The sequence below is a fragment of the Ursus americanus genome, chromosome 16 (genome assembly GCF_024610735.1).
Source record: "Ursus americanus isolate L20-20 chromosome 16, mUrsAme1.1.p, whole genome shotgun sequence".
Lineage (NCBI taxonomy): Eukaryota > Metazoa > Chordata > Mammalia > Carnivora > Ursidae > Ursus > Ursus americanus.
In genome coordinates, this window is record NC_142142.1 from 29,623,102 (window position 1) to 29,649,210 (window position 26,109).

General features: G+C 35.1%; 1 protein-coding gene across 4 annotated transcripts; it reads left to right on the forward strand.

Moving 5' to 3' along the window:
• Window positions 1–144: 144 nt before the first annotated feature.
• FAM76B (family with sequence similarity 76 member B) lies at window positions 145–20,516 on the forward strand. 4 transcript variants are annotated; one of them, XM_045790809.2, is made up of 10 exons: window positions 145–570; window positions 1,398–1,462; window positions 2,335–2,389; window positions 3,424–3,579; window positions 5,378–5,577; window positions 8,999–9,046; window positions 9,294–9,374; window positions 10,036–10,168; window positions 12,729–12,830; window positions 17,844–20,516. In XM_045790809.2, exons 1-10 carry the CDS (start codon window positions 484–486, stop codon window positions 17,931–17,933), a joined length of 1,017 nt encoding a protein of 338 aa, XP_045646765.1. In that variant the 5' UTR covers window positions 145–483; the 3' UTR covers window positions 17,934–20,516. The 4 variants fall into 4 exon arrangements, with proteins under 4 accessions (XP_045646765.1, XP_045646764.1, XP_087724354.1 ...); XM_045790808.2 differs by having other exon boundaries at window positions 146–570; window positions 10,033–10,168; XM_087868228.1 differs by lacking the exon at window positions 145–570 and adding an exon at window positions 583–1,094 and having other exon boundaries at window positions 10,033–10,168.
• The last annotated feature ends 5,593 nt before the right edge of the window (window positions 20,517–26,109 follow it).

Here is a 26,109-nt window from a genome sequence, read left to right on the forward strand (position 1 = left end):
CGGGGCGAGTTTGAAGCGGATTTCGCGCGCTGAGAGCGTCGGGCCGTCATTGGCCAGCAACTTCCTCCCTTTGTGGGAGCTTCCAGCGTAGCCTGGGTTAGGGGTTGGGAGGAGCGACCGGGTGACGCAGTTGCCTTCCCAGCCAATCAGAGATGGGGAAGGGAGGCCGAGAAGGAAGCGGATCCACTGCCGCGCAGCTAAACCGCATCGAACTATCCTCTTCGTCTCCCTCCGCCGCTACAGGGGCCTAAGCGGGAGCGGCTGGGACGGCGTCACTGAGAGGGCTGGGGGCGGAAGTGGAGGCGGAGGGAGACGGTGCAGACCGCAGGGCCTTGGGCCTTCGCGGCGAGGCTCTGGTGGGCGCGAGGCAGGGGAGGGGGAGGAGGAGGAGCCCGCGGCCCGGGCGGCGGCGGCGGCGCCCGAGTTCCCCGTAGGGCCCCGCCTTGGAGCGGGCGGCGGTGGAGGAGGAGACTGAGGAGCAGGATGGCGGCCTCGGCCCTGTACGCCTGCACCAAGTGTACCCAGCGCTATCCCTTCGAGGAGCTCTCCCAGGGCCAGCAGCTCTGCAAGGTCCGTGGGCGCTGGGCGGCGGGCGGGGTTTCCTCGGCCAGAGCCCGAGGGAACTGGGTGTCCGCTGCACTGCAGCCCGGCTCTCTTCGCCGGCGCCTCGGGGGCTTGGAGCTCTTTCTTGCTTCCTCAACCGGGACCCCTTTATCCGAGGACGTGGGCATCAGATGGGAGGGGCCCCTGAGGGGAAGACAAAATTCTGCCCTCTTCCTGTCGGCCCAGAAGGGGGCCGGGCCCCCACCAACATTCAGGGGTCTCAGGGGTGGGGCTGAGTGAGGCGGCAGCCACCTGTCTATGCCGCAGAGACCCTGGGGTGGAGATGTTTTCATCTCGGTTTTCTGCCTGGACTGTCCTCTCCTTCCACCGGGAGGCAGGGGACGGTTTTTGCACTTTCTTGCTAGGAACCTGAAGCCGCAAAGCTGATGGCATCCTTCTTCCCTGTCCAGGAAAGCGAAGCGACTGGTTTGGGGACAGAATGCTCTATGATTTGGAGCTCCTCCCATCCCATTAAAGCCGGGATGCTGTCTGTGAGCAACTGTGCAAAATTTTAAGTAGTTTCACATTTAACCAACCCTTGAAATCGGCCCTGACAGCTTTCTTAATTTATTTGTAGCATACCCCCCACATCAAATAAAGACAAAGACACCTATGCCTTTCCTAAAGAAATATGCTGTAATTGGCCGCTTATATGATAAATTACTCAATTGTGTACGTTGCAGGACAGGTATTATTGATGTTTTAGGAATTTGACTAGGTTGTGTAACAATTTTCTACTAGAAAAGTGAAATTTAGGACGTTGAGATAGATACTAACGTATTGTCTTATTACAGGAATGTCGGATTGCGCATCCTATTGTAAAATGTACTTACTGCAGATCAGAATTTCAGCAAGAGAGGTTTGTATACTAAACAGTTTTTGATAAAGACACCATTGTCTGTAAGGAATACTGGGGGGTTGTAATCCCGTATTTGTGGTATTATATGGTTTAGCTTCTTAAATTTTAAGTTGTAAACCTTGTATATGTGGTGGGAGAGACCATGTTGACAAAAAATTAATGACTTTTATAGCTAGACTTCAGTTTACACGTGAGGAAATGAAGAATAAATTATTGCATGGAAAATGTACAGCCTCGCTGACTAAAAATGCAAATATAAAGTTACTATTGAGCTGTAAAAAATGACAAGACATTAGTGCTGACATGGATCTGAAGAAAGGTCTATAATGTTACCAACTATCTTCGAAGGGTGAAATCTAGTAACTTGTTACCAGTGGAAGAACAGCACATTTTAACAGGGTGATTCCTGTTAAAGGATCAGAGCACATATAAGAGCGTAGCCTAAGGAGAAGAACAAGTAATTTCTTCATAAGTAGATAACTGGCATCATAATAGTGGAGAAAGCCCAGAGGAAGGTTAGGTAGGCACTGAGATGTAAGGCTGTACTTAAACAGTGGCAGATGTGAAGATTTTGGAACTTAGGTAGGAAGCATTAGGATTTTCTTTCTTTTTTTTTTTTTTTTGGTTTTGTTTCCTTTACCAAAAGATACACAATAAAAATGTTTAAAAACATTTATTATTTATCTAAAGTTAATGAGAGAAGAGAAAATGTGTGAAATACATATCCCTAAAAAGATCCTTGGTCTGTATTAGAAGTTTTAAGAACTACTAAAGCAAATAGATATAAACTGTATTTGCTTTAGTTCGACAGTGTGCTAATAACCTCAGAAAGCTATGTAATTTTGATCATCTATATTCAATTTCCTTTTCAGCAAAACTAATACAATTTGTAAGAAGTGTGCTCAAAATGTGAAGCAATTTGGCACGGTAAGTCTTACATTTTTATTTCATGTTATTGTTACTAGTCAGTGTTTTTCACAAAATGGACTTTGTAAAAAATATGTATTGTTATGTGTCCTTAAATATTCAACATATTAAAATATTCCGGGAAAGAAATTTTCTGTAGACAGTCTGATTGGAGAATGACAACATTTAAAAACAGTCATATTATGTGCATGTTTTGTGTATATTGAATTTCAGTGTGAAATGTATGATTTTATTCTTTAAAGACTCAAATATAACAAACTCCTGGTTATGGAGAACCCACTTATCTATAAAGTTTGCATAATCATACTTTCCCCCCCCTCTTCGGAACCTCCAACAGTTTTTATATAGTAACACAGTACAGGCATTTATTCGCAAAAGTCATGACATTATGCTAGTATAAATTTTTTTCACATGTATATGACAGTCATTATTGGTATAGTACAGTCATGATTAGTCAAAGTGCTGGCCTTAAGGTTCTTTAAAATCCTGAATTTGTCTTTTGAGTATCAAAGAAAATCAAGGTATATTTGTTATAGTTTAGGTTGAATATGCTTGTGCCAATTCTTAAGTTGAAAGCTCATATGTAATGTATATTGTTTTCATCATCTATAGCTGTATATGATGAAATGTCATTAAATGTATTTTTAATAAATGAAACAGTAATAAGAGTAATTAGGATATTAAATTAGTTCATACTCCTAAATACTTAATACACAAAACTTTTCTGAGTGTGTATCTTTATTTTCATTCTTTGAGATCTTTTTCATATGTAGCTTTTATGTAACATACTATCCAATCATAAATACATTTCTCATGATCTTATTTAATAGCATTAACAAAAAGTTGCATAACTCTAGAAATAAATGTTAGTAAATGAAAGGAACATGATGAATGTCATTAAATATGACAGGGTAACATACTTGACAGAAAAATTTTTTATCTGTTTCCTTAATTAGTTCCAGAAATACATATTTTATGTGGCAAATTTTTAATATTTTTACATATCTCAGTTAAAATGTATATCTGCTTTTCAGCCTAAGCCTTGTCAGTACTGTAACATAATTGCAGCATTTATTGGTACAAAATGTCAGCGTTGTACAAATTCAGAAAAAAAATATGGACCTCCTCAGACCTGTGAACAGTGCAAACAACAATGTGCTTTTGATCGAAAGGAGGAAGGAAGAAGAAAGGTATTTATATTATGATATCCTCGGGAAATTAAATGAAACACACGGGTTGGGAGTTATTTTAATGAATACACTACTGCTACATGACGTAGCCTTTGGATCCCTGAAAACAGTTAAGATGGAAGTGCAGAAACATTGCATTTTCTCTGTGTTTGCATTATACATAGATTTATGTTGATCACTTGAGATTACTGTATTTTTAAAAAATACTCTGTGATAGCTATTCTGTACTATTTGGTTATCCAACGTTTTGTTCGGGAGAATTACTAACTGCTTTTAAATCCTTTCTGCTACTTATCCTTTTGCTGGTTACTTGAAGTTGCTGGTGTGAAAAAAATACCTGATGGCACATTAAAACGTATAATTCAAAGTTAGTCTCGTGCCTTTTGACTTGGGGCTCATGTTCTCAACTATTGTTTGTTTTTCTCTACCTACAGTGACTTAAAAAGTATGTGTGTGCCTGTGGCATTCCTCTGCTGATCCGCATTCACTAGGCCTCCTGTTGTCTGTCAGTTTCAGTTGAGTTGGAGGATGACTGTCTCTTTGAGAAGCTCCCCCAGGTTCTTCTACAGCAGTATATGTACCCTAGTTGTAAGACATGTTCCTCCAGCACTTCTTGTGTGAACAAGTAGAAGAAAGAAACTTAATTTTATTTTTATAGGGTTTAGTCTTAATTTTGGGAAGAAGTCTCTTTTCCTCCCCCTTGACACATGTATATGATCTTCATTATCCCTGATAGATAGGTTCTCTTAAGTTGCTGCAAACACTGAATTAGAGAATATTGAACTATTGCTTCAAAGGGGGCAATATAGGATTAGGTTCTTGCCTCTGGTCACAACATGGTAATCATTTGATCAATACTTAATCTTGTTTTGTGGATGTTTCTCTTCAGAGACATCTTACTTTTAATATAAACTGTTGTTCGATTTCATTGAAGTCATGACAAATAGCACTATATGCCTGATGGAACTTATCCAAGATATGTATTTTCTACATAAGGTATATCACAGCCTTCTTGCACTAAAGAACACTATACATCACTTCAGCACTACACTTGGGGACCATTACAAGCAGTGGAATCACCAATAGAAAGCACAGATGCGAAAACATGGCACTAAATAGACCGTGAAAAGGACACTTGTTTATGGTGTAAGAGCTAAAAGAAGGCGGCCATGGAGTGTCACCTTGTTAAACCTCCGCAGGGAATGTTTCCTGTCCGGCTACAGAAATTTTTTGTTGCTTTGTGCTTGTTCGTGAATGATCATGAAAGCACTGCAAGTTGATTTGGAGGTTACAGATAAATTTTAGCAAGTAGGTGTTGAATTTGCAAATGGGGAAAACCTGTGGATAATGAGAATCAAATGTATATGTCATTCAAGCTCTCCTTATTTCTATAAACTAACAATTTTCACTGTAGTGGGAATTACTTTTTCATTTTAGTAATTACACATTGACCTAAGAATTCAGGCCGGTGCTTAGGTAAGATACTTTGAAGTATGTCAATTTATGCTTATTTCCCAGTAATAAGAAAACAAACTTTTCTCTCAGAATTAAAAAATGCCTCAAAACTAATGGAAGTCCATAGATCATCCTCACCAATTTTATGACATACCGAATGAGCATTTTCCCAAGTTTCATAAAAGTTTAATTTTATTTCCATTTTGCAACTGTGTGTGCATGTGTGTGTGTGAGAGAGCGCGCACGTGAGTGCACGCCTGCACTAGAAGTTGAATAGTTTATTTTTCACTTAAACTCAGTTTATAGGTACACTTAATCTAATACAGATATTTTCTTTAAAAAGGTTGATGGAAAGTTATTATGCTGGCTCTGTACTTTATCATACAAGAGAGTTTTACAGAAGACAAAAGAACAAAGGAAGAGCCTGGGATCTTCACATTCAAACTCATCTTCTTCATCTCTTACCGACAAAGACCAGCATCATTCAAAACACCACCACCACCATCATCACCATCACCATCGTCACAGCAGTAGCCATCACAAGTAAGTACTTCGAAATCAAGTTTTCTAAAAACTTCTTGGCATTTTAATGCCATGTATTGGTGTTTAACTTTTTGCAAATACTACTTTTGTGCAAGTCTAGTTTCTATTGTATATGGTAAGCTTCTTGAGTGTTTAGGGCCTTTTCCCTACTTTATTCAGTATACAGGCACACTTTCTTTTATCACATTTTTGCTTTATTGTGCTTCACAGATACTGCATTTTTTACAAATTGAGGGGTTGTGGTAACCCCACATTGAGCAAGTCTGTGGGCACTGTTTTCCGACAGCATTTACTCACTTCACATTTCTGCATCACATTTTGGTAGTTCTCACAATATTTCAGATTTTTTCCTTATTATGTTTGTCATGGTGATCTGTGATCAGTGATTCATGACTTGTTGAAAGCTTAGATGACATTAGCATTTTTTTAGCAATAATTTTTTAATTACTTTTAAGGTATGTAATTGTTTTAGATGTAATGCTCTTGCACACTTAATAGACTATAGAATGGTATAAACATCAGTTAGGTGCACTGGGATACAAACAATTTATTTGACTTGCTTTATTGAAATATTATTTATATTTCATGGTCTAGAACCCAACCCACAGTATCTTTGAGGTAAGCCTGTATAAAATTATACACTTGGAGTGTGTTTAGCTGTTTACTGTAAAAATAAAGATAGGACATTAAGGGAATTACATAAAATTATGGTCATACGAAGTAAAAATACAAGTACACCAGAGTTAATACTTAATTGGTTTATGTTATCAAAGCCCTCGATATTCTTTTTTTGCTTAAATAACTGTTAGGATTTTACTTGTAAAAATTGTATTTGCAGTTACAAATACAAATTATGAAGTTATATTTACTAGTGACTAGGATATGTACATTCAATATTTTTGTAGAACAGATTGAGACTATCTGTTCTACAAAAATATTGAATGTACATATCCTTTGATCATGATAGAAGCGTTCTAAATCTTGAAGTTTCCAAAAGTATGAAAAATAATCTTTTAAATTAGCAATACGTTGCTTCTTTTTTTAAAACACATAGGCAGGAATTCTATTCAAATATAAACAACTACTTGATTTTTAAAATGCTTTCGGAGGAAAAACGTATATAGTGGTAATATGTGTGTAGCATAAAGTTTTTTGAACTGTGGTTTTAGTCTTTATGGAAAAATCAAACTATTAAAGCACACATTAAACACAAAATGGATAAAACAGGAATGTGATAACCAATTTTCAGAAGAACTTGTTTTTTCCCAAATTTCTCAAGTCTTTAAAGTTCCAGGTAGATAAAATACAATTTCATTTATAGAAAATTGATGCCTACAACATTTAAGAACACATTTTTAGAATATAATGTAGTGCTAATTAACAAGATTTGATTCTAAATTGTAGGCAAGCACATATTATGAAGTTTTATCGAGGTACTGATGTTTACTTAGTAGCAATTTTTCCACTTGCCTTACCCTGTTGTAGTGCTTTCTGCATGTCACAGTGGTGGAATGCATAGTGACTTCTAATCTGGGTCTTCTGAGGAAATCTTGTGGTGCTTCTGTCAGACTGTCCCAAGGAACAAAGGAACATAAATCTTTCTTGGTTTTGCTTCTTTAAGAAAAACTGTGACAAAGTAACTATCACAGACCTACTCCTGAAACTTAACTGAAGGGTCCCTTTCCCCCCTGTCCTTTATAGATACATTTTTCTTAGTGTGTCATAGGACACACCCAGAGTATGTTTATAAAGATCAAATTCTGTGACAGTAACTTAATCTTTAGAAAGAATAACAGGTGTCAAAAGTAAAAGCAATAAGGATGGTATTGACTTTTAATTTTTTTCCTTTTATTGCTTAAGAAATAGAAGTACTATTTTGTATTTGATGGATATAGACCATTTAATGAGTAGGCATCCAGTTTGTGAGGTTCTATTTTAAGTTTAGTAGAACAGTTGGAGGAGTGTACATATTGTGATATATAGTGATGGGTGGCGATAGAGGAGAGCAAAACCAGATCGGTCTGGATCCAGGAATGGCCACCTCAGAAAGCAAAGATGCGAATTCCAAGTGTTTTTGTTAAGCCATTAGTAATGTGATTGTTCTTACTTTGAGATCTGGATAGTGCTGTTAATTCATGTGTGATTATATGGTTTGCTAATGCTTTTGATGGAATTTGTAAAAGAAAGGGCATCTGAGTTCCTCAGTAGGGTTGCCATTTATTGCCGCAAATAAAGAATAACTCAGGTTTATAGAATTACAGCATTTTTCCCCAAGTTGGTATTTATTTACAGCTGAGTTTTAAGAACATGGTCTGATTGTTTCTTTTCTTTTTTTTTTTTTTACTTTTGCTTGAAAAACTTATACAGCTACAGTAGTACATATTATACTCATAAATATTTGTACATATTTTTATTTATTGTATGTGTGCTAGTAATGTATGAAGTGCTTTTATGTATATAAACTCATTTAAGTCTGATGCCCTATAAGTTATAAATTATACCTGTTTCACAGATGAGGGAACTAAGGCTCAGGAATTTTAAGTAACTGGCAAAAGGTCATACATCCTAGGTCTTTTAACATCTTACATTGTATAAATATGTGGCGTCTGGTATGTAGGAGGTGCTCTATACATGTCAAATCAATAAAGTAGGGGTTAATGCAGGATTGGCTGATATGCAACTACAGGAAAACTTCTAGGTTTCATAGTGAATTATAAAGTCATTATTAGTGGTACAGCATAATGGAAAAGAATTAGTAATACAGCATTTAATTATAAGTAAAAGTAAAATCAGTTCTTACTATGAAATTTTCCAGTATTTTCAGCATGTCTGTTCCACATTACTGACTAATCTAGAGACTTTGGAGAGGGTTCTTAGGAAAACTAGGAAAGAAACAAATTAAGATATTTTCTGGTTCAACTTGACACACTATTCTGAACAACTTGAGTTACTCCAAAGGAGGAATCTCCAGATAGAATTATTAGGAAGGCCTTAACTTTAAAGATAGAACATTTCCTGTCTGAAATAGTAAAGGCAGCCTAGGTATGATGATTGTCATACTTTATAATTATAGAACCTTATCGTGGTGGGTTTCATGCTTATATACCCCAACTCTTAGTATGATATTAAATTGACTTTTGGAAAATGATCTGATTAAAAAGAGCATTTAATACCTATCATTTAATGCCTATCACTGTACCTTTGTTAAAGAACTTAGTAGCAATTGGCTAGCAGTTATTTGAATCGAACTTATCTCAACAGAATGTGATGTATTCACTATATATTAGCTTAGTTCAAAAACTTATATGCATTCTCTGAACAAAAGATTCTAAACATATGTAATTTGAGTCCATTAGGAAGAATGTTGTTAAAGATAGATGTATTAAATGTTGTTGTTAGATATCATTTGTATATTTTTCAGAATCAGCAGTCTGAGTCCAGAACAAGAGCAGGGACTGTGGAAACAGAGGTAAATATGTTAACATATTTTCTGAAGCATTTTGATATATATTACATATATGGATACACACACACATATACACACACATACATACACACACATATATATTATTTAATGTGATATCTCTTTAACTTTGTTATTTATGCTTTTAAAAAATCAATAATATTCAGTAATATTTTAGGGGAAGAAGAATAACTTATCACTTGGTGCCTCTGCTCTTTTCACTCTAATTATTCTTATTAATGTTTGGTTTCAGCCATAAATCCTCTGCAGCAATTCAGAATGAAACTCCAAAGAAAAAGCCCAAATTGGAATCTAAGCCATCTAATGGAGATAGGTAAAAATGAATTCCTTTAGCGCTACGAAAGATTCAAGTTAGTTGAACAGTTACAGTTGATTGCCAGTTATTACTAGGTAAAAGAATAGAAACATGTATCTTCTGCATTGACTTTTTGAGTCACCTAGAAAAGTAACCATAATTAGTTAAAATTTTTAACTTAATTTTGGCAATAAGCAAGTGGCACTGAACTGTTCTATTTGGGGAATACATTGGGTTTTGAAAAAAGAACAAATCTGAATAGAACATTCTCTTGATCTTAATTATTCTTCAGTGAAACACAAATCTAAAAATCTTATTGTGATGTTTTAAATTGACCTGCTTGGAAAATGTATATAAATTTAAAGTATTATGAGCGTGAGTTTGTTTTTAGTTCATTAGCCAAAAGTTTGCTGATGTTACTGTACAAATTGGCTGCCTATTGCTTTACACTAGAAGTATTGACCCCCTAAAAGCTAATACTGAATTATATTTCTGCAGGTGTATGTAATGTGTGCCATTAGTAAGGTAATTTGCCAGTTGCATCCATTTCTGTCAGGTACATATTTTTTTGCATTAGCCTTAAGGATGTTTGTGGAATTGTCTAATTTATGCAATTTGAACACCTGCTAATTTTCCTTCTACTTCATTTAACTGTGTTTTACTTTTTTCTTTTTAGTAGCTCTATAAATCAGTCAGCAGATAGTGGGGGAACAGACAATTTTGTCCTTATAAGTCAACTGAAAGAAGAAGTGATGTCACTTAAACGTCTCTTACAGCAGAGAGACCAGACCATTTTAGAAAAAGATAAAAAGGTAAGAACATGGTTCACTGAAGCCTGGTAAGATTGACATCTTGAGTTTTGCTTAAAAATGCAAGTTTTATTAGACTTTAATAATTTGGTAATGTGCATGATTCTTATAAGACATTACAAAAACCAAATTGGAACATAAGCCATCTAAAGAAGGTAGGTAAAAATGGTCTTTCAGAATTAACTGAGAGCTAATTAGAATTGTAATAATTTCTGAACATTAGTTTCCAATAAGCCTGTAGTTTAAAAATAAGCCTAATATCTTAATTTGAAAATGACACGTAAATGGAATATTATGTAAATTCTTGTGATTTGAGAAAGTAGTTGAGTATAGTCTTTGACATACTTTGGGAATTTCCTGTGTGGTAGTCAGTGATTAGTAATAGGTGTCTAAGATCATTTTATAGGAACTAAGTGTACTTCTGAGGACTTTGTCAGATTAGGAGGATCAAATATATGTTGTCAATTTAATGAAAAGCTCTTGAGCAGAATGTTTTCACATCTTTGGTCCTCACTTTTTTAAAAATGGGAGTATTAATACCATCTCAGGAGATGGTTGTTAGGGTTAAATGAAAATATAAAGTACTTACTACAGCTCCTGCCATGTATAAGAGCTCATAGCTGCTATTTCTGATGTTGGATCGTCTTCAAGGGTAAAGCCAACTTTTGTACTTGTTAATAGTCTTAGACTGTTCTAGAGTTTGACTTATTTCAAATGCCTTATGCAGTAGGAAAACACTAAAAACATTCCTTTTAAAATTATGAATAAGACTTGATTATAAATATGTGTATGAATTATCTCTATTTCTGAGTATCCGTAGTGATGCTTGAATCTGAGCTTCGCGTTCAACAACTTTTGTGTTAAATTTTCCCGAGCCTTAATGGTTAGTGGATTAAAATTTATTTTAATAGATTTGTATCTCAGTTTAAGCAAATTCAGTGTATGAAATTTAGGATTGACATGAGATAAAAATAGGATAGTTAGGAGTGTCTTACTTTTTATGGTTCTTTTTTGATTAACAGAATTTTTTGAATTAATGAGCTTTTATGGAAATTTGTTTTATGCACAAAATTTTAGAGACATTTCTATTGCACAAAGATTTATCTATATTAACCTAGGTAATCTAGGTAGAAGTTGAATAAAATAGTAAATTTGCTGTAAAGGAACAATTCCAAAACCAAGTAGTAATGCATTGTGAAATTTTGACTTTTTTTCCATAGCGTGACTCCTCTGTGTTAGTGCAGTTTGTTGAAAGTTTTCTGCTTTTGTTAATGTTCCTTTAAAAGAAATAATGGAAATGGAAATAAGCAGTATTGTAAGGAAAATAATAATTCTAAACCTAAAATAGCTACATATTTACTATTTTTTTCTTATAATGTAAATCTAAGGCAACCAAGATATTTTCTTAAATTTATTTCACTTTATTCAGTGACTTCTGGACCAGCCATGTATCCTATAGTGATTATGAGGATACAAATATGAATAAATAAATTGGACACGATCCTTATCTTCCAGAGATTCATAATCTGAAGGCAACACACAATGGAGTGACAAGAATAATTATCTTAGCTGATCTGATGTGAATTGACATTTCAGAACAGGAATTCCTTTGTAATGTAGTAAACAGAGAGAGAATTCAGTTATTCTTTGAATTTGGCAGAAGCAAGGGCTTTTATTCAGACAATAAGAATATTCTACACCATGACTTCCATTCTCTTTTTGCTGTTACATATCTATACAAAAAAGAACATGCAAACCTTTAAAGTTTATATATAATAAAAACCATTTAAGCTTTCTTATCCATGGTTCTGATTATGAAACTAATATCAAGTTATTTTTTAGTTCAAGGTCTTAAGGATTTTGTGTTTTTATGTATGTCATTGATATTTAAGAAGAAAATGTAGCTTCCTCAAACCACTGATTTTTTTTCTTACATTTGTCTAAGTTAGCAGAAATTTTAAATTAACTCCCTTTTCTTTCTCATTCCATGTTAGTTGTATTTCTGTACTTTGTTCTCCATTTTACCTCAAGTCTTAGGTAGTATTGGATTCGTAATTCTGGATGTGAATTTTAAAGTAAAAGCAGTACAGCTCATGGTTGATAAAACCACTCCTCTTTGTACTTGCCCAGTGTGAAATTTTCATCTTTTGCCATTGAAGGATTATTTTAACCTGAAACCACTTTTAACATTTACTTTGTTTATATATAATATGAAGTATGTTGTAACTGAAGCATTTTTCCCTGGTATGAGCTATTAAACTTTCCTGTTGGCATACCAGTAGTGAAGCCGTCTTTAAATTGAAACAATAAAAGGCATCTTCTCAAAAGTTTTACTGACAGTTCAGTATTATCTTAACTTTAAAATATATTATAATAAAGTAGAATTTCATTTCACAAAATAGAAACTCTAAATAAGTTATAAACCTCAGGAAACTGCTGACATCTTCCACTTCTATAATGAGTTGTGAATTTATAATGAAGAATGTTTAAAATGATATGTTTGTGCATGTATATTTTTTTACACATGCGTGTATATAAATTTATATGCCTATCTGTTTCTCAGTTAACTGAACTAAAGGCGGACTTTCAATACCAAGAGTCAAATTTGAGAACAAAGATGAACAGTATGGAAAAAGCTCACAAAGAAACTGTGGAACAACTTCAGGTAAATGACATTATTTATACGAGCTGTTAGGCAAGGAGGGCTAACCTTGCTTAATTGTTAATGTTGTCTTAGACTGGTATTAGTATCCCTATTTGATGTGTAGTTGGTGCATTTTCAACTTCAATTTTGACTTTTTAAAGATTTTTTTATTTACTCATTTGAGATAGCAAGAGCAGGAGCAGGGAAAGGGGGAGAAACAGACTCCTTGCTGAGTGGGGAGCCCATCACGGGGCTTGATCCCGGGACCTGGAGATTTTGACCTGTGCCAGAGGCAGATGCTTAACCAACTGAGCCACCCTGGCATCCCTGATTTTGACTTTTTACCACTTCTTAATCCTGCTCCCATTAAGAGTTATTACTTGAAATCACTTGATAAGGGGATTCAGTATATTAATTCTGAAAACTTGCCTTAACTTGTTATGGGGTTTTCAGAGGAGGATCCAGTGGAGTATGTTCAGTTGATCATTGCATGAAAAACAAAAAATTAAAGATCAGATTTATGAAAGTAAGGTGAAAATAAGGTCTTTAGAACATTGTGCAATCATTCTTATTTCTTCCCAGAGAATGGGAAGGGAGGTGGCGAACAAAACCAATTTTCAGGGCCCTCAAGTGGAGGAAATTTATGCTACATGCAGTAATGAAAGACAAAGGAGTTCACTTTAACTTTTGTGCTGTGATTTTCAAAGTGCCAGATAGGATTCTGTGTGCTGTAGCAGGGAGCCTCTAGTGATCAAGGCCAAGGCCAGGCTCCCAAGAGTCCTGCAAGGTATACTCAGGAGGATTTCAATATGCAGAACAATTGAATGGTGAAGCCAGGAGTTACCATAGTGACAGGGTAGTATCTGATGTCCGGCATGCAGATATGAGAGCATCCAGCAGGGATAGACATTACTCCCTTATTTAAGCCTTTTCTCACCTTGGTTTCATAAATTTAGAAATCAGACCACACTAAATTAATTACATGTTCTGTCAATTTATACATTCTGACATCTGAGGAATTAATCCTTTAATTAATCTTTTAAACTTTAATAGTTTTAAGTCTTAAAAGCATAGAGGATGCATGCCAGCACATAGAGTTTAGACTTCATGGGAGAACGCAGCTTGGGAAGGAAGGGAGTAGTAGTGCCCTGAGGTTTTTGGGTTTTTTGTTTTTTTTTTTTCATTGTAAAACCAGGCTATATGTGCTATTCTTGCCTTTTGGTTTGTATTCTTCATACTTCTCTGAGGTAGCTTAAATTCCATGAAATTGTAAAATAGATTTAAGAACGTGAATTTCAGTTACAGCCCAGTCTTAACATTGGTCCTACAAAGAGTTTTAAAGAGAAACTTTGTGTAGAGCCTGGCACATAGTAGGCACTCAAATAATTTGTTGAATGAGTGTTGATTTATGGAGGTGTCTGTCTGCCTTCTGTCCTGAGAAATTGCCCATATAATTGGGGTTCTTGGACATTATCATCCACCAGTATATATTTGCTTTCTAATTTTCTTATTTTTCTCATTCAGTTATTAATGCTGAATGATTATCTGGCAACAGAATCTTCTGCATGATGATCTCTGATTTAAAGTGGTGTAACCAAAACTCTGGAGTAAATCCAGAAGCGAGGTAACAGAAAAACTGTGACCAATACTTAAATTTATGATACAACTTAGTACACCTCACTGTCCAAAAGAGCAGTTTTTTGTTTTATTTTGTTGTTGTAAAAAGAGGGGACCTTCTCTTTGACATCTTAGCCTGATTGGTAGCTTAAGCCTGATAACTCTTCTTGATCAGTAGCTGAACTTCCATGTAACAGAATAGCAACTAATGTTTTGATAGAAGTATGACATTTCTAACATGAATTTACATAGGCTGTCTTATTTGCTCTTTACAGTAACTTTGAGTTCCATTTTACAGATGAAATGGTGGTCACATAATTAATCAGAACTGACATAGAAACCTGTATCTTGTGACTCAGATTAAACTACTTTCTCTTGTGTTCCTACCTCCTCAGGTCACCTAGGTTTCTGTTCCTTGTAATCAGACCACTTCCCTATACCTTTTGTGTTAATTGCTGAAGACATTCTGTTACAGTTGTGTACCCTCTTTTAACTGTAGTCCCTTCAGCAACCATGTACTAGTAGGTTTTCCATTTAGTTGAGTAAACAGTTAACTATTTTTCTTAACTTTTTGTCATAACAAACAACCCTGTAGCAGAAAATTCACTATGTTCTAATAGTTCTCAAAACATTTTAAACTATTAAACCTGGGAAATAAGCAGTGAGCAGCAGAAGAGAAAATTGTGCAAAATACCAAAGTAAACAAACAACCTAAGTTGTCTAACAAGAATACCAAATAAAAAATCTACTTTTTGTTCAAGAGTGAAGTTAATGAAGGGGGGAAGGGGATTAAGATTTGAGTGCCTGCTATGTATCATCCTCTGTGTTGGGCTAAGTGTTTTATATACTTGATTAGTTCTTTCAACTCCTCTTGAGGTGGTGGTGAGGTTTCTGTCTCACCAACAAGAAAATCGACTCCAGGTTACACAGTAGGATCAGTGTTACTCCAGATAGTCAGTGTTTAGGCCAGTGTTTCTAAACATTTTTAGCTTAACTTGTTAAGAGTTTTAAATTATTTGATTTTTGCAGGGTGCATAATAAAGAACTAACATTAGGATAAAAAATTTTAAATACATACATATTTAAGTACATTGTAAAATACATTTTTTATGTACCTAAATTAGAATAAGACACATTTGGACTTACCTCCATTTAACAACTGATACATTGTTTTCTTAAGGGCTTTTTTCTTACATAATTTATCAGCAAATTTATTACTGCTGCAATTAGGAGACTGAATATATAAATGCCAATTGAAAATTAGCTGCTAAAAAATTAAAAGGGAAAACTGCTTTCAACACCTAATGTTTGAGTTCTTGTGTTTCATACTTAGAATATAAAAATTATAAACTCTTTGATTTTTGTGTTTGCTTCTTATTGGTGACTGAGAAAAGATAATTTGAATATTGTCAGTATAAAGGTTTTGGATAAATATAACTTACAGATCTGATGGCGATTTCTTTGAACCACATTTGCAAACACCATTTTTTTATCCCCTTCATTAATCTGTATTTTAAAATCTCTGTTAAGATTTCTGTTATTTTTGGCAAAGAGAATCTGTTATAGTTACAAATTAACATGTAGCTAACAATAAAAAGAAAACAATTTAAAATTACACTGACTAGGACTGGTCAGCTGAGTGATAAACCAGTTGATCATAAGTGTACTCACTTGACTTACTGCTAACTACCAGGCATTCTCATTATTTGTCTTCTGAGTTTCTCAAACTACTTTTTAAAGGGAAAACAAAGTCCTATGAAATTCTTTGTGATTTTCTAGATTTAAAATTGAAATCAAGTTTGAAATTAAAACTTTTTTTTTTTTTTTAAAGAGGGCTGGGGGCTGGGGGCTGAGGGACAGAGGGAGAGAACCTTAAGCAGGCTCCATGCCCAGCACAGAGTCTGACGTGGACCTCGATCTCATGACCCTGAGATCATGACCTTAAGTTGAAATTAAGAGTTGGACGCTTAACTGACTGAGCCATCCAAGCGCCCCTGAAATTGAAACTTTTAATTACCACCTTATTTAAAAACTATTGAATAGAGAGAAATGCAGTTAATCAGGCAGTCGAACATAAAAATGGTTAGGTTTGCAAATATGAAACCGTTCTAAGAATATTTGCATTTAGGAGGTAATAGGTATTGGGGAGAGTTTGGTTGAAGAAAGATGGGGGAGTGGAAGTACAAAGCTTTAGAAAAGGTTTATGTTTCATGAAACTGGTTTAAGATGGTGTACAGAGAAGGCAGAGTGTTATCTTGCCATACAAAGGCCAAAGTTAAGTAGAAGATGAAGCACTGAGGTTAAAAGAATATATTATCTAGATAATAAAAAATTTTGAGACTTGTGAAGGAAAATAAATGCTTTTCCTACATAAACCAGAGGAAAAATTTTGTTGCTTTTAGGGCAGCACTCAGATTCTAGGCTGTTGTCAACACTGTCCCTACTTTGGCTCAAAAACTCCAGAAGTGTTTGATCATTGATATATTTGTAGATATGGAGTGTTCTTATTACCTGTGTTTCCACAGTTAAGAGATCGCATAGGGAGACAAAGGCAGTCAAAATATGAAAGTACTCACTTGAAGGTCTCTCTTCACACATTCCTCTTCACTAAACACTGGTGATTGTCCTAGTGCTTTGGCTCAAGGACAGTGTCTTTGCTGGTTGGAACATTTGAATGAAGGACACATTCAGTTCAGATCAGCGGCAAGGTGAAACTTGGAATCTTTGAAAAATCATTTCATCTTTTCACAGGTCTGAAAACAATGATGTGTAGATGTTCAAATTACATGAAAGCCAGTACCTAAAGACTGTTATGGCAATTAAACAAAAATGAGATCAGAGAGGGCATTTCTGATGGGTGCTTCAAAAAAAATTAGTTGAATAGCATTAAGTTGAGAAGGTCCCTTTGGCAAAGTGATAAAGTGTGAATATTTTTGCAAAATGGACCTCTTTTGCTTATTCTATAAATAGGTAAACATCAAATGGAAGACTTTGTATAGTTTGTTGGGCAGTATTCCTCCCAAATCATTATTTGAGTCATTAATTATAAAATTTATTTTCATAGTTTTCATTTTATCTTTAAGTTAAAGAGTCAGACATTTTTTCCTTATTTAAAATTTGACCCTCTCTTATGTGAATTGCTTAAGTTGCCTTTTTTCTAACTGATTGTATCTTTGGACAACAGTTACACTAATATCGACATTTACAAAGGGGGCTGATAAACCAGTCTAGAATTTTCTTTCTTCATATCCAGCATTAAAGAGATGAACCTTAATCTACCAACTCTTTCATCTGGTCTTAGTGTTTAAATGAAATCTTGTTGTATAAGTGAAAAGAACAGTATTAAATAAGTAGTATTCTTCAACATGACTTAATATTTCAAGCAGTTTTCATCTGAAATGTTTTTGTCTCCCACAGGCCAAAAACAGAGAACTACTCAAACAGGTCGCAGCATTGTCAAAGGGTAAAAAGTTTGACAAAAGTGGAAGCATACTAACGTCCCCTTGAGAAAGTAGTTATTCATGTAGTGTTTCTGCTGAAAATGTAAATTTGAGAAAAATTCTGTGAAGCCCTTAAATTCTGTGTAGTGGAGAAATATTTTTGCACACCAGATGAATTGGCGTGTTTCCTATTCACTTTTGTAACTGATATACAGCATTTTTTAAGTTGTAAAACGTTCAAATAAAACTTCAACTGGCTTGAAGTTACTTTTTAATGATTTGATATCCAGGAACTTTTTTGCCAGCAATAGTATTAAACACTTGTAAAGGAGTGCATGAGTCGTGCTCTTTATAAAATGCAACATGCAATAATAGAGTAGATTACAGTGTTCAGAAGTCAGAGCAGCAGGGCTTTCGGTTTGTTTTGTTTTTTGTTTTACACTATGCTGATTTCAGATAAACAGTTTTCAATTAGAAATACAAAAACTTTTAAACAAGGAAAATGGTAAACACTGGTTTTTTGGGAATTGTGTTTTTACTTTGCATCAACATGAATTTAGGAGAAAATCATGGTGCTTTTATTAAATGAACTTCAGAGTATATGTAAATATGTTTTTAAAAGTTACATCATTAACATTAATTAGTAAACTAGTATTTTCATTATTGGTATAGGAATTAATGTTTATTGTACAGTATCCAAGGTAAAATGTGTTCTGTTTTGTATAAACTACTGTAGATTTTTACTTACAAGTGCCTTTTTGCCACCTAATGTTTTTATTTATAGGAATGCTGATCTTTTGTACATACAGTTTGTTTTAAAATCATGTTTAATAAATGTTTGTATATAAATGCATATGTACAGAAGCCTATTCAAAAGGAAATCAAAGTTGTTAGTAAAATGTTTGAGATTGCATTAAGAACTGATAATGCGTATAGACTCTAGATGATTTTGTGGTTTGTTTCTGTGTGATATGAGAAGCTGTTGGTCACTGAATTCATTGAATTATGTAAAAATACTTCCCCAAAGATTTAATTTTAAATCATTTCTGATAGAGTAATTTTATTTTTTATGTCATGGCTTCATGTTCATATTTCGTGAGTTACATGTTCTGCTTTATTTTTCTTTTATAAAAGTTTTTAAAAATTTTTAATTTTTCTGCAGTGGTCCATATATCTGCTTTCCCTATAATATGTGGTTATCTAAGTTAATATTTATGTACACCATGTTTGATTTGTAAGTTTAAAACAAATCTGGAAAAATTTAAATAACTTAAATCAATCCATGAGTATCTTTGAATAAATTGGAATCTACTGTAAGATACAGGCACTATTTATAAGAAAATTATATCAGAGTCTTTAAAATTGTCTATAAAAGGTTAAGGTAGGTTGGGATACGTTATGTAAAGTTATTGACTATTTTCTGGTCCAGTGGTTTTCAGCCTTTAATGGAATTGATCTCCTTAATAAATGCCAGTTCAGACCTTTAGTTCAATTGTACAGCTAGATATACTTTGTAGAGTGGGAGAGAGTTCCTTCTCTTAGGAATTCATGGGTAAGGATAAATTTGTTTTAAGTAAACTGTTATTAAATTTATTAATTTTTAAGTTGTTTTTAAAGAATGATTATGACTGTCAGGTCAAAGATCATCTTTCCTCAGAACACAAGATGATTATAATAATTGTTTTTAACATAACTGATGTTTCAGGAGATGATTCCTGCAGTTTTTCATTATATGTTGATATCAAATAATCTTTAACCAATTTGAAAACATTATTATCTAGGGTAATTTTGAAATAATATAGCAAAAGATTGAATCAGTCAGACTTGACTTGGAAAAATTAAACCAATTTATTTTTATGAGCTCTTCATGCAATAATCTTCCTAAATTCAGTACTCTCAACAATGATAGATAATACCTTCTTAACACAGATTTTAATGTTTGCAGGATTTGCTAAATTCCTAAGATAGTCATTACCTTTCTTTAAAATTTATAATGTTTTATATTCTGGTTTCATAGCCATTTATCAATCCACAGTGCTCATTATGGTTTTAAAATAAGCTGTGTAATAGTTCTTATAACATGTTGGAGCTGCTACTAAAAACCAAGGTGCCCCTTCCCCCTTTTTTAGGAAACAGATTAAAAATTGAAACTCAGTCTCAATAATTAACCTTTGTAAATTCCAAGGCTAAAACTTTTTAGGGGCTTCACAGTATTTAGTCCTAATTAAATGCCCTCTCTTTATTCCATGACCTTACTTTATAACTTAATTTTTTTGCAATTGTATAAACTAGTAATTGAGTCCCAGTCCTGGATCTGTAGTGTATTGACATAATGAGCTGATATTCTTTAAATGTGGCCCTGTAAGGAGATACTATGGTGTGCCGTATTGTGCTTTTTAGCCCGTTTTCAGCTATTAATTAGCATTTACCAGTGAGGGTCATTTTGGCCCAAGTTATTTATGTATTACTAGCCTGTGAATATTGCAGTTCTTTTTAGATTGTATTGGTCTAAATATGCATTCTCCAGTGAACCTGGTAAGCTGTTCACATGTATAGACTATTGAAATACTGTACTTGTACACATCTGACTGTTGACATTTTGTACTTTTTTCTAAATCCAATATTTCACAATAAAAACTTGTCAAAAGTATTGTATTAGTTTTCTATTGCTTCTGCAACAAATTACCATAAGCTTAGTGGCTTAAAACAGCAAAGATTAATTCTCAGTTCTGGAGGCCAGAAGTCCAACATCAGTTTTACTAGGCTAATGTCAAAATGTCAGCAGAGCTGGTTCCTTCTGGAGGCTCTAGGGGAAAATCTGTTTTCCTGCCTTTTCCAGCTTTTGGAGCTGCATTCCTTGTGTTCTTTGGCCCTTTTCCCCTTCCTCCATCTTCAGAGCTAAAAAATGTACATCTTCAAGTCTCTCTAGCCCTGTCATCATGTGGTCTTCTCTCTTTGGTTATGGTATCTCCTTCTACTCCCTCTTATAAGGACATCATTGGGCCCACCTGGATGATCAGGGATCTTCATATCTCAAATTCTTAGTCACATCTGCAAACTCCCTGTTGTCATATAAGATAACCTAGTCATAGAGATTAGAACATGGACATCTTGGGGGACCATCACTAAGCCTACTATTAGCTTTATCTACATTTCCCCAGTATGAAGCTTTAAAATTAACAACAGATTCGAGAGAACTGGATCAGGCAAACACATTCAGTTTTGCTACATGTTCATTAAGACTTTAATGAAACAAGTTATCGAGCTATTGAGATATTTCAGAGGAACAATAAAGCAAATCAAGCTAGATGTAGTTACGTTTTAGCAAACTTTGGAACATGACTAAAACCGTGCTATGTTTGATAAAATGATTAAAGACCTGATTTATAGACCTTTATAGTCTATAGACCTATTCGAGATCTTTATAGTCTAGTTGGAGAGACCATGTACGTGAAAAAATATCTGGAACTTTGGTATTAGGAAGTGCAATTAGGAAGCTAATAGCTTTTAGCAAGGGCATTCTAAGAATTGTGGGAAAGGTTAATCTAAGTCATTGCTTTCTCAAAGTTGAGCATGCATCGGTCACAGGGCGTGATGGAGGACCTCGTGAGGCACATGTGGCTGGGCATCTACCCCAATTTCTTGAATCCATAAATCTGGGATTGGTCCCAAGAATTTGCATTTCTGAGTTCCCAGGTAATATTAATGCTTCTGGCCCAGAGCCCACACTCTGGAAACAAGTGGAATATTAAAAAAGGCATGAAAGATTGAAGGGCTAATGAGTAGAGGACATTTGAGAAGAGTTGGGGAGTGAACTTGGAAAAATTATTTGGAGCTATGTTTTAAAGGCAGTTTGGCTAGTCTCTACTAGAGTTTTGAAAAGGAAAGGATATAAGACCAGATAATTGAACACGTTGAGACGATGGTTACATATAATTTTCTCCAACTGCTTTATTTTTGTAGCCAAGGAAGTGGAGCAGGAAGTGGTACATGACTTGAGTATTGACTTTTATTAATGCCCTGCCATTCTCCAAAAAGAATTTGAGGTAGCTTGGTTCAAGTGACTTGTACCTAGACAGTTTGGAACACAAATGAAAATCATTATTGAAGAGGTGTGTGGATGGTTGTCCTCTCAGACATAGCCAAGAGGTGGAGGATGATGAGAATCATCAATTCGGCGTCAATTGGATAGGACAAGCTTATGGGCAGAGAAAAACTTTAATTCTAAACCACGTCTTGGCATATAAGGTGCAGAATTTGTTTTTTAATTGACAAGGGGATAGTAGATGACAAGCCCAGTGGTTTTTCTCTCATGTTTGATGCTGGTATGACCGCATTTGGAATTGTTATGCTAGTCACCACTTTTCAAGAAAAATGCTATCTGAGAAGTCATATGATAAGAGGGTTGAAAAATGTACTTTGACTAAAATGATTGACTTGTTTCTAAAATAAGAAAAAGACCAACAACCATATAGAAACCGGGCCACAGGAATGAGTAGACCGTTCATAGGGAAAATGCGGATGGTTTTTAACCATGTGAAAAAATGACCTTACTCTTACGTTTCATTCCCCCTTCCGTTTACCACCCCCCCTTTCTTCTTCCCTTTCTTCTCCTACCAATCTTCCTAGTTCTGAGAGACTATGGACTCTGGGAAACAAACTGAGGGCTTCAGAGGGGAGGGGGGTGCGGGAATGGGATAGACTGGTGATGTGTAGTAAGGAGGGCACGTATTGCATGGTGCACTGGGTGTTATACGCAAGTAATGAATCATGGAACCTTACATCAAAAACTAGGGTTGTACTGTATGGTGACTAACATAATATAATAAAAAATTATTTTAAAAAATGACCTTACTCATAATAAGAAAAAAGAAAATTAAAAAATTAAGTGTGTGAAGTTAACCATTTCTCACCTATAGGTTTGCAATATTCCAAATCTGACCACATACTTTGTTGACAAAGTTGTAGGAAAACAGACACTCTGACATTCCTGATGGCCATTGCAAGAGAGTCCTATGGAGTTTTAATAACTGGCAGCATTACATGCACATTTATGCTTTGATCTAGCAATCCAATTTCTAGGAATCTGTTCCAAACACATTCTTACAAAAATGAAAAGACATATGCACAACTCAAAATTATTTGCAGTACCAGAAACAGAAAACAATTGAAATTAAGGGGTTGGTCAAAAAACTTTGGGACATCCATATAATGGAATCTATGTAGCTGTAGAATTTGCTCAGCTTCTGACACTACATTGTTGAAGTGAAAAAGGCAAAGGAGAAGAAGTCACGCTGCAGCATGTTAAGAAGGGTAGGGCTACACCCACATACATACACAGAAGTATCTGCTTACATTTTTAAAAATTGAACGCTTAACCATAATTGTTTAAAAATGGTTACCAGTGAGGGGTGGGGGAGAAAATAGTTGGAGGGACACTGTTAGAAATTAGAGTTCTTTGAACATATGTTTTATTGATTTGACTTTGGAGTCCTTTAGATATTTTTACAAAATTATAAAAATAAAACAATCTTTAATTTTTTTATTTGAGTATAGTTGACCCAATGTTACGTTAGTTTCAGGTAAATGGCATAGTGATTTGTAAGTTTATGCATGATGCTGTCTATCCTCACAAGTGTAGCCACCATCTGTCACCATACAACACTATTACAGTATCATTGACTATATTCCTTAAGCTGTGCCTTTTATTCCCATGACTTATTCATCCCATAACTGGAAGCCTGTGTCTCCCTCTCCCTTCATTCATGAAGTAAAAGTCTTAAAAAAAAAAAAGAAAGAAATGTACCTAAAATACAGCCAATTGGTGCCATAACCGCACAGAGGACTATTCCAATTGCCATACAACGCAATAGCTTGTGTCTCCTAAGTGGGATACGTTCTAAGGTGAAAAAAAAAAGAAAATCTGCAAAAATAATTTTATACTGTTGACAATAATCATAGTGTTAGTGGCAGTGTCAGTATTATTATTCTGAAATTATAGTGTGGGATAAAATTTTGTGGGATAAAGCAAGTGAATAATTATGTGATATTCTATTATTCCATTTGTCGCTCAGGCCTGGGATTCTTGGCTAAAGAGAAAAGAGAGACGTTTAGCAAAATCCATGTCATGCTTTTAATTAGAATTATCTGTATAAACTCAAGATACTTTAAGAAAAAAATAGACATATTTAGTGGGAAAAGTATGCACCATCTTATCATGCCAGATAGTAAGAAAGCTATTAAGGACTATTTAGTGTGCTCTTGAAAAGACTCATAAGACAATTGGAAGATCGCACAATTTGAACATCAATATAGAAAATCATAACTGCAATGGGTTGAAACATTGAATATGTTTTAAATACATGAGTTCAAAATGATACTAAATAGACACGCCACACGAAAAACAAAGCACTAATTGCTCACCATTAGAGGATGCTAGTGAGCTAACTCTCTATTTTAAAAATTGATAAATAAACAGACAAGAATATTTTCTATGGTTCTCATACAAACTGTATCTCTGGGTAGGTAAATAGTAAATGAGGGATACATTCTCTCTGAAAAAGCATTCCAGCTAATAATTAAAAAAGGAATGCCGAAGTTACAGTATCTCCGTTTTGCAACTTCTAATGACTTGATGGAGTAATAAGCATTGCTCATGCTTAGGTCAGCTGCTGAAAATACACAGACACATTCTTAACATCACACGCTTTCTGATCGAGGAATACTGCTGCTCATACTTTTTCCAGAAAAGACGCAAACCTAGATCCGATCAAACATGTACCAATTTACAGGAAATAGGACAGAGATCATGATGAACGACACCGAAGGGATGTGATTTGGCCTATTGTTTCTTCAGTAAGTTGCAAGGGGAAAATAGTATGGAGCGAGAGGGACTTAGGAGATACCAACCAATCACAGTGTGCGGACCTTGAATCAAAGAAACTTAAAAATGGAGGAAAAATGTTTTTAATTATGTAGGATGCAACTGGAAATTTAAATGGTGTTTCTTTAATGACATTAAGGAATTATTAACTTTTGAAGTGTGATAGTGGTGGTGTAGCCATGTATAATTTTTTATTGAGGTATAATTAGCGTGTAACACCAGTTTCCAGTATGTAACATAATAATTTGATATTTGTATAATTTGCAAATATGTTTTTTAAACAGTCCTTCTAGAGACACCTATTAAAGTATAGTGAAATATCATGATGTTCAGTATTCTTCAAGAAAATATAAGGTGGAAGGTGAATGGGACTATAAATGAAACAGGATTGGCTGTGAATTGTTATTGGAACTGAGGAATTGGTATATGGCAGGTCATTACACTACTCAGTTCAACTTTATGTAAGTTCTTTTCATAATGAAAAGTAACAACATCACCACTACCATCACCCCTACCATTACCCCTGCCAAATTATAGCTCACCTTAAAAATACAGGCTCACTATGGGTGCCTGGGTGGCTCAGTCAGTTAAGCATCTGCCTTTCGGTCCTGGGATCAAGCCCTGCAGTGGGTTCCCTGCTCAGCAGGGAGCCTGCTTCTCCCTCTCCCTCTGCCTGCCACTCTCCCTGCTTGTTCTCGCTCTCTCTGTCAAACAAATATATAAAATCTTAAAAAACAAAAAAATACAGGCTCACTAAAAAAAAAAAGGAACATACAAAAATAGAGTAGAAATAAAGGGGAAAAAATTCACCCACTCATAAATCTACCAAATTCTCTTTGGTACATTTTCTTCTGGCATTATTCATGAGTAATGGCTATGATCATGTTACAACATAATTTTTTTCCACTCTTCACTTCCTAGATAAGCTCATTAAATGTTACCTATAAGCTAATGACTCCCAGATTTATATGAACAGCCTGGATCTCTCTCCTAATTTCCCAGACTATCCAATGCTATTTGGCATCTCCAAGTGGGTGTCTAAAAGCCTCTCAAGAATGTAACATGCCCACAATTGTGTGTTCCCTAAGTCCAAACAAATCCCCAGCCAGCTCCCCTTGCTGTCTTCCCACCACCATTCGTGGCAACTTGATTCTAGTTGTTCAGGCTAAAATCCTTGGTGTCACCTCTGAGTCTTTTCTCTCTCACTCCGTATCTGTTCCTATCCTAAACTTTCAGTCAGTTTTTAACTTCAAAGTATATCCAGAATTTGACGACTTTTCACTATCTCTATTCCTACCTGGTGTCTCTCTGTTGCCTGCAGGCCTTTTGCAACAGAGAAGCAGAGAGCAATCTTAGTAAA

Bases quoted from the DNA above. Each gene is read 5' to 3' on its own strand.
- FAM76B (XM_087868228.1), top strand. From the start codon at position 990: ATGGCATCCTTCTTCCCTGTCCAGGAAAGCGAAGCGACTGGTTTGGGG. The intron at 3,580-5,377 runs GTATTTATATTA...TTCTTTAAAAAG, and splicing joins AGGAGGAAGGAAGAAGAAAG to GTTGATGGAAAGTTATTATG. The intron at 9,047-9,293 runs GTAAATATGTTA...GTTTGGTTTCAG, and splicing joins CAGGGACTGTGGAAACAGAG to CCATAAATCCTCTGCAGCAA.